Raw genomic sequence first — 8,735 nt, 5'->3', positions numbered from 1 at the left:
AGACCCAACAGTCAACTTACGCAATTGCTTTTATTATTTTGGATAAAAGTCACCATCCTTGACATATATATATATATATATACACTAGCGTGTATCATGTACTATGCATGAATTAAATTAATTAATAATTAAAATATATTTTATAAAATTTTAATTATGTAAAAATAAAATGAACCAGCTTCTTTTAAATTATTAGATAAATCTTATTTTGATACTCAGAATTTTATTACTAATGTCATTTTGATATTTGAGTAATTACGAATGGTTCAATTGATATCCGAATTTCATTATTTATAATACTTTGGTATTATCTTTTTAAGTAATCACCATTTTACCATTAGAGTTAAAAATGTAAAATAATAATTATGTTAAGACAAAATTGAATAAAAACCAATCAATATATTTCTCTTTATTTTGGCTTTTCTTGTATTTTTTTTTTACTATATTTACTTTTAATATTTATAAAAAAATTATTATTGTAGCTTTATAATTATAGTCAAGTAAGTTCACTTAATAAATAGATTTAAAGTAGTAATTTTGTTTAAGTTATATATTAAAGATATAGGACGTAAATATTTTAATTCATCATCAAAGATATTTACTTGTATTGAAACCAAATATTAAAATTTGATTGTAGAAACTTAAATTGTATATATAAAATTTCAAAAATAAAGATAAAAATTAAATTTTTTCGAGCTTGCAATATATCTTGAGGTTGACTTTTAAGATAATTTATTACCAAATAATGAGCTATCTTATAAGTATTTATAAAGAAAGTTGGTGGCAAATAAAAGAAATGTTATTATCAGGTCTAATAATTGAATATAAAATTTGAAAGTCAAATGGTTCAATTAAAGATACAATATATTGATTAAAATTTACTCAATTTTGTTTGGTATATTAACTTATTTTATTTTAGCATCTATGGTAAAATTGTGATTACGTAAGAATATAACAGAAAAAAATAAATGAAAAACATCAATTGGGTATTAAATGATATTAAATTTGAGTACCATTTTGGAGTTACTTGTAACTAGTCGGGTACTAAAATGACATTAATGACAAAAGTCAAATATCAAAATGAATTACTCAATTATTATATAAATAAATATCAATCATCAATAACTATAAGTAATTGATATTAAATAATTTATAGTCTATACTCTTATTCTTATCTTAAGCAAAAGTGACAAATGTAGCAGGCCTAACTCTTCGAGACTTCAAATTGTTCCTCTTGTTAAGATCTAAAATTTGAGTAAGACATAGTTTCTTGTTTTCAAATATTTTGCTATTAACAAAGTTATGTACAATATTTACTAAACTTGCCTATTTTTCAATTATTCAACCATTCAATTTTTACTTTAATATTCACTAATCTTGTCTATTAACAAACTTCAGATACTATTCAATGTATAATTACACTAATTTTTAGAAAAAGTATATGCAATTATTATTTATTTTATTCCCCACCAACACAGTCGGACACCAACATAGATATATAACCGATGAGGTCTAGTTGAATTGGCGAAACTGAAGCTTCATCATTTTAGAGGTCATGGGTTTGAACCCCCCTATATGCATTAGATGTTGTTCGACTGTATAATAGGTGTTTGTCTACTATAATAATAGATATTATTTAGATTCTATTTATCTGATATTGTTGACCATGGTATAATTATTGTAATTATTTATTAGATAAGAATGATTTTAATTGAATTATTTCAATCAATGATAGTTGATCACTTTTAAATAAATAAATAAAAAACCATAGGTAATATAGATAACTGCAAGCACCGGACGCGAAAAGAACCGGAGAGAAAAGTCGCACCCATTAGGAATTGGGTCCCACCGACGATGACTTTCCTAAAAAGTGCCGGTTCATTTGAACTGTAGTTGGGTTGGGTGGACTCATACCTGCGGAAGAATCGCTTTGGTTTTCTCTCTCTACAAATCCAACTGCAATATTACAAAGACAAGACAACATATTATTATTCAATTTGCGGAAAATATTTACTGATCGTGAAGAAAAAACAAACACGAGTAGAAAAGGTTAAGAATCGGTCCACAAATTGGAAAAAGTGAAGCCTCCTGGAAGCTTCTCCCCCGTTGTTATCTGTCGCTCTCTTGCACAATACAAAGCAGACGCATTGATGTACGACGTCGTGGACTGCTCTTTATAACAACTCATACTGCGGTATTTATGCTTGCTCTCTCTCTCTCTCAATATATATATATATATATATATATTATATCGTTTTCAGTTTTTCTGTTGCCTGTTGATTTTCGTGCTGAGGAAATCGGAGTCAAACTGGTGAGTTTTGAATTTTTTTTTTATGTTTATTTTTTCCGAGCATGTTTGGTTGATTATCTGTTTTTTCGGAAGGAGAGAACTGAGTGTGCAGTGTGTATGAGTGTTAAAAGTTGCAATGTATCTCTGTTGTAGGTTTAGAGACTTGATTCTGTGAACAGAGCGTTTACTTTGATGGAGTGGAGTAATCAGTGTTTCTTTTTTCTTTTTTTTGCTAGGGAATTGATTGATAAAGCTTATCAATGTTGAAATGGTACTGCTGTTTAATTCAATTTAAGATTGTGACGGTTCTGAAAATATGGATTTAGAAGGCGTACTGCTCTGTTTAATTTTTCTGGCTGCTGATCAAATTGTGGTTATTACTTAGGATGTTTAAAGTGATGGTTGCTTTGGCTAATGGTAATTCAGTTTAGTGACTGGAAGAAAATTTTTTTCTAGTTGCATATTTCTGAGTTAGGCAATGGAATAATCTGATTTATAATTGATATGCTGTTGAATTTTCCTTTTCTTTATCCGTTTTCTTATAAAATATAGAACTTTATATGTCGAAAAGAGACTTAATTATAGTTTGATGTCCACTTGGTATTAGTTTATGCTTAAACTTGAGAATATGAATGTCTCTGCTCAAGTGGCTAATAATTCAGTTTGTGCTTTCAATATTGACTTGGCAATGAACTACCTCTGATAGAAGGTACTTTAATCATATTTCCAGGAGTCCCTACTGGGGGTTATTTCAAGGAAACTCTGGTGCTAGCAGAAGCATCTTGTGCACGTGGTTCTCATTTCTGTTCCCATAATCGGAAGTCCTTTTTCTTTTTGCATCTATTCTCATGTGAGCTGGAGTTATGGATTACCACCGGGATAAGTTTGTTAGGTTAGTTCATGATACTTGCCATCTATTTTCTCTGCAATAGTTCATTTTTTCTCTTTGTTTGAAGTTGGGTGGGGAGAAGAAGATAAAGTAATGGCATTTACTCCTTTGCCTTCCCTCTCCATAAACAACCTATCCACATCCACACAGAAGAAAAACATGTAAAAGAAATCCAAAAGTGTCATGGTACTATGACTTGACCGCAGTACTTCAATAGTCTTTAAATGGAGCTGGGTAATGTCTTTGTTCTAAACCAATATAATAAGTTTACCTTTCAGGTTTAAAGATTGGAGATCAGAGAAAAGTTTTAATGGAGAATCACCCTCTAGAGGTGGACGGCAACTTGCCAGACTTAGATCAGCAGTATGCTCAGTTTCAGACAAATTCCAGAGAGGACTAGAATCTGGCTCTGAGAGAATCAAGAAGTTCACAGGATCAATAAGATCCTTCTCTTTTGGAAAGTTTCAGGATGAGGGGTCTAGGAAGAAAATTCTTGATCCTCAAGGACCGTTTCTTCAGAAATGGAATAAGATTTTTGTATTATCATGTGTGATTGCTGTCTCCTTGGATCCCTTGTTTTTCTACATTCCCATTATTAACGATAATAAAAAGTGTCTTGATTTGGACCGGAAATTGGAACTCGCTGCTTGCATTCTTCGATCCTTTACAGATATCTTTTACCTCATACATATTATTTTTCAGTTCCGTACTGGTTTCATCGCCCCTTCTTCACGTGTATTTGGAAGAGGTGTCCTAGTTCAGGATTCCTGGGAAATAGCAAAGAGATATCTATCGTCGTACTTTATAATTGACATTCTTGCCGTTCTGCCACTTCCACAGGTAAGGAAGACAACTCTACATGCACGATATAAGCTAGTTTTTCATGATCATCGCTCTTGTAACTGTGTATCAATATACATGCGTAGGATGGTTACTGGGCATTGATTAGTAATTGTTTGTTGTGGAGAGTGCTCTATTTTACAAAGTTTGTTTGTTTTAAGATTATTGTTCTACTGGAATGTGCCTCTATATCTGATCATCTTGTAACTTTCTCAGATAGTAATTCTCATCGTCATTCCCAATTTGAAAGGTTCAAGATCTTTGAACACAAAGAATTTGTTAAAATTTGTGGTCTTCCTCCAATACATACCAAGGGTTCTCCGAGTCTATCCCTTATATGGTGAAGTCACAAGAACTTCTGGCATACTCACTGAGACAGCATGGGCTGGAGCTGCCTTCAATCTTTTTCTTTACATGCTTGCCAGTCATGTAAGTGTGGCTAAAACTTCATGTGCATTCGGCTTAACTATGTTCCTTTTCTGCTTTCCTTTTAACATTATTTTATTCTTATTTGTTCAATGAGTTTTATTTGTTATTTGAACTTTTCTTTTCGTCTATTGGTTATTTATTTTTGTAAATAAGCTCTTTTGGGAGATATTGTACAAAATATACTTCTATCCACTGTGAGATTATGAGAACCTCCATGTTTTCATTGCTAGAAAATCCAAACAGATGTTAAAAGATAAAATTACGTTGACCTAAAAATAAAAAGAATATAAACTGATGATCAGGGCCTCCTTGATAAGTCAGTGTAATTACCGAGTCTACCATTCTCCTTTATGAAAATACGAAAATCTCCCCTCCAAATTTACAATGTTGACATATCACCCCCTTTCAAATTTATTATGTTTAGATGCCTTCCTAGGAGTGTAATTTTTTTCTGTATAGTTACAAAAGGAAGGTAATCATAAGTTTCTGATTTTGTTGATATTATTATTTTTGAAAATTGTATGTGGGATTTTCTGTTAGAAACATGGATGAGGATTTTATTAAGTGTATGCTTATTCTATGTGTTTAATTAAAGCTTAAATTATATGTTTGTTCTTATAATGTTAGAGCAGTTAGAACTATGAAATCAACAATGGTTTGAAGTAAGTGAAGCTTCATACATTACTTTGTGAAAATCATTACAAATTGTAATAGCATTTAAAAGAGTTGTATTACAAGATCTAGTCCCAATAAATTAATTTAGTTTAAGTTTTTAGGAAACTATACTCTCCAACCATCCTTATCCAGTAGCTTCATCTCATTATATGGTGTAGTTAGATGAACGCATTATTGTTTTCCACATAAAAAATGAAAATATAAACAAGAGATGAGAAATGCATCCAGCAAGTGCATGATGCAAACAATATTGCCTTGCAATTGACCTTACAAATTTTATTTATTACACAACCCCTCCAAGTTTGAACAATTATTAAGGGTAGATTTGAAAAAATCAATTAAATCTTCTGTGTCATTTTTTGTCCAAAAATCCTAATGGAAAGGAGCATTAGTTAATGCTGTAAACTTAAAGGGGAGGTGTTTGTAATTCCACGAGGCCGAAGGGTACAGTATGGGATTGCACCGACACCTAGGTGAGGATTTTGTAATTAACCCTATATTCTACAGAATTGTTTGGACACACAAATGTGTGAAGTTAATGCGTTTCTCGTACTTAGTAATCTTCCTGTGCACCATCAATATAGACATCTGTTAGCATGTGTGATATCTATGAGGTGGAAATAAGTTTAGCGAGGTTGTTAATTTTTGTCACCAGGGATAGGTCTAGGATGAATCTTGCAAGGATTATGAATCTTCCGCCAGACATGACAAATGGGTTAACTTCCTTTCTTAGTTGGTTACCTTTGCTTATTGTCTCTTTGATCACTTCGCTATTAGGTGCTTGGAGCCTTTTGGTATTTGTTCTCAATAGAACGCGAAACTACTTGCTGGGAGAGAGCTTGTGGGGATCGATCTGCATGTAAAGATGCTTCCTTTTATTGTGAGGCTGATCACACAGGATTCATACAATTCTTGAATGAGTCCTGCCCTGTACAGACTGCTAATACTACGCTTTTTGACTTTGGGATATTCCTTGAAGCCCTTCAATCTGGTATTGTTGAATCAAAAGATTTTCCTCAGAAGTTCTTTTATTGTTTCTGGTGGGGACTACAGAATTTAAGGTATGTTCCTCCTAGATTTAAGGTGCTTGCATATTGATTAATACTTATGAATGGCACCCCATTCTCTGCTGGGTTCTTGTAATGTCAAATATTTAGCTGTGGTCACATTCTCTCTTGTTTCTGGGTACAAACATTATACTGCGTCAAGTAATTGTAGTTCTTAAATGCTGGAGAAAAACAGACCACCTCTAACTACAGTGCATCCTGCCTAAGCCAGTTTAAGAGATAATAAAGAAAGAATAAGGAAAGACTTGATCATGATTCTACTGTAGGCCTTCTTAATCTTTTCCTTTCCGTACCATCTCCCGATGTGTAGACTCCTGAGTAGTAAAAGATTTTTTCAATTTGACAGAATTTGGAGAGGTATTTCTTCTGCATTTTTTTCCGTGATGATCTGGATTTTAACGCAAATAAAATTTTTTTTCCTACCCCAAAATAAGTATATATGAAACAGAAGATGAGAGAACGGTAGCTGGTTTGGTGGCACCGGTACTGACACTTCTGGCCTCTTAGCCTGGAATCTATTTGTCCTTGCTGAGTTCTGGAAATTTTTTCTTTTCCTTATTTCGTGGTGAATTTTACAAACTTTGATGCAAAAATGGGAATGCAAGGAGGTTAACCACCTCCACTGGAGATTAGGTGTTGTACTCCTTGTGGATTTATGTTTTGCTTGTTTAATTCTAATCCAGATCCTTGTTTTTGTCCAATGTTGCAGTTCCCTTGGTCAGAACCTTCAAACAAGTACCTATGTGTGGGAAATTTGCTTTGCAGTTTTCATATCTATATCTGGCTTGGTGCTGTTTTCGTTTCTGATTGGGAATATGCAGGTCAGTGAGTTGTTTCTCCGCATGAAGTTTTGGATTTAGGAACTTGTAATCTTCTTACATGATGACTAAGAGAGTGATGCACGCTTTTGTAATGGATTGCAATGTTTGCTGAACTGTCTTTGTTTATAGTGGATTCTAATGAGCTGCAAATATTGGTGCAACAGACATATTTGCAGTCTACAACACTGAGATTAGAGGAGATGAGGGTGAAAAGAAGAGATGCAGAGCAATGGATGTCTCATCGTCTGCTTCCTGATAGCTTGAGGGAGCGAATCAGAAGGTATGAACAATACAAATGGCAGGAAACTAGGGGTGTCGACGAAGAGAATCTTATTCATAATCTTCCCAGGGACCTCAGAAGAGATATAAAGCGACATCTCTGTTTAGCTTTACTCAAAAGAGTGAGTTTCTTCTCAAAACCCAATTACTTAAAGTATAATAGAAGAACAGTTGAATACAACTTAACTGGAAGTTCTTTCCCTTATCAATGTTGTCGTGGTTTGTTCCTTTTTGTACTCGTGTTATATGTATGATAATTGCATCGCTCTTGATAAAGGTAACTTCCTTTTGAGCTGTTTTTTGCTTGGTGAGCATGTCACATTGAGTCATAACTTTGTTTTCGTTGGACTCATAACTATTTTCTTTCCCCTGTCAACCAATTTGAATAGAGAAAAGATAGTCCAAGTTGCTAAAACATTTGCCATTAATCACATCCAGAAGGCTACCTTCTCTTAATGAGAAACCTTGTTTTCCTCTTACTTGATCATAGAACTAGGAAGTTGATACTCTCAGCTAATCATGCAGGTGCCAATGTTTGAGAAAATGGATGATCAACTCTTGGACGCAATGTGTGACCGTCTGAAACCAGTACTTTACACTGAGGATAGCTACATAGTGCGGGAGGGTGATCCAGTTGATGAGATGCTATTTATTATGCGTGGCAAACTGTTGACCGTTACTACAAATGGAGGGAGGACTGGGTTTTTTAACTCCGATTATCTAAAAGCAGGTGACTTTTGTGGTGAAGAGCTCTTAACTTGGGCTCTAGACCCTCATTCATCGTCCAATCTCCCGATTTCCACCAGAACAGTTCAAGCCCTCTCAGAGGTCGAAGCATTTGCTTTGATGGCTGATGATTTGAAGTTCGTAGCCTCCCAGTTCCGACGATTACATAGTAAACAGCTGCGTCATACTTTTAGGTTTTACTCGCAGCAGTGGAGAACTTGGGCTGCTTGTTTTATACAAGCCGCATGGCGCCGTTATTGCAGGAAGAAGCTAGAAGAATCTCTCCGCGAAGAAGAAAACCGGTTGCAAGATGCTTTGGCAAAAGGCGGGAGCAGTTCTCCCAGCTTGGGTGCAACAATTTACGCATCTAGATTTGCGGCTAATGCACTTCGGGCTTTGCGACGCAATGGTACCAGAAAGACAAGGATGCCGGAGAGAATATCTCCAATGCTACTTCAGAAGCCAGCTGAACCAGATTTTACCGCTGAAGATAAATGATATTATGTACTTACCGTGATTCTTTTGTATAACTGTATAATAGTTTTTGTTGTAATGAATATAGCCATTCAGCTTGGTTTTCTCTGTCCGAGTGCAAGTTGGATGTTAAGGCATAAGTACCTTCTGTTTATAATCTGATATGTAAATCATTACGTCTTGTTGCCTGTTTTGTGTCAATCATGCCTTCTTTTTTTAGTCTTTTGACCTCCTAAAACTGCGAA

At 34.2% G+C, this 8,735-nt stretch overlaps 1 protein-coding gene across 1 annotated transcript; it reads left to right on the top strand.

The window, feature by feature from the left end:
* Positions 1–1,894: 1,894 nt before the first annotated feature.
* On the top strand, positions 1,895–8,678 carry CNGC1 (cyclic nucleotide gated channel 1). The gene is made up of 8 exons (XM_011077713.3): positions 1,895–2,311; positions 3,021–3,182; positions 3,458–4,019; positions 4,236–4,448; positions 5,901–6,184; positions 6,900–7,011; positions 7,176–7,412; positions 7,816–8,678. The coding sequence occupies exons 2-8, from the start codon at positions 3,154–3,156 to the stop codon at positions 8,512–8,514; spliced, it is 2,136 nt and encodes a 711-aa protein (XP_011076015.1). The 5' UTR covers positions 1,895–2,311; positions 3,021–3,153; the 3' UTR covers positions 8,515–8,678.
* The last annotated feature ends 57 nt before the right edge of the window (positions 8,679–8,735 follow it).

The sequence above is a fragment of the Sesamum indicum genome, linkage group LG4, assembly GCF_026168435.1.
Source record: "Sesamum indicum cultivar Baizhima isolate 11 linkage group LG4, ASM2616843v1, whole genome shotgun sequence".
In the NCBI taxonomy this organism is placed as follows: domain Eukaryota; kingdom Viridiplantae; phylum Streptophyta; class Magnoliopsida; order Lamiales; family Pedaliaceae; genus Sesamum; species Sesamum indicum.
This window is presented reverse-complemented; position numbering and strand designations above follow the sequence as displayed.

Bases quoted from the DNA above. Each gene is read 5' to 3' on its own strand.
- CNGC1 (XM_011077713.3), top strand. From the start codon at position 3,154: ATGGATTACCACCGGGATAAGTTTGTTAG. The intron at 4,449-5,900 runs GTAAGTGTGGCT...CTTCGCTATTAG, and splicing joins TTTACATGCTTGCCAGTCAT to GTGCTTGGAGCCTTTTGGTA. The intron at 7,413-7,815 runs GTGAGTTTCTTC...CTAATCATGCAG, and splicing joins GTTTAGCTTTACTCAAAAGA to GTGCCAATGTTTGAGAAAAT.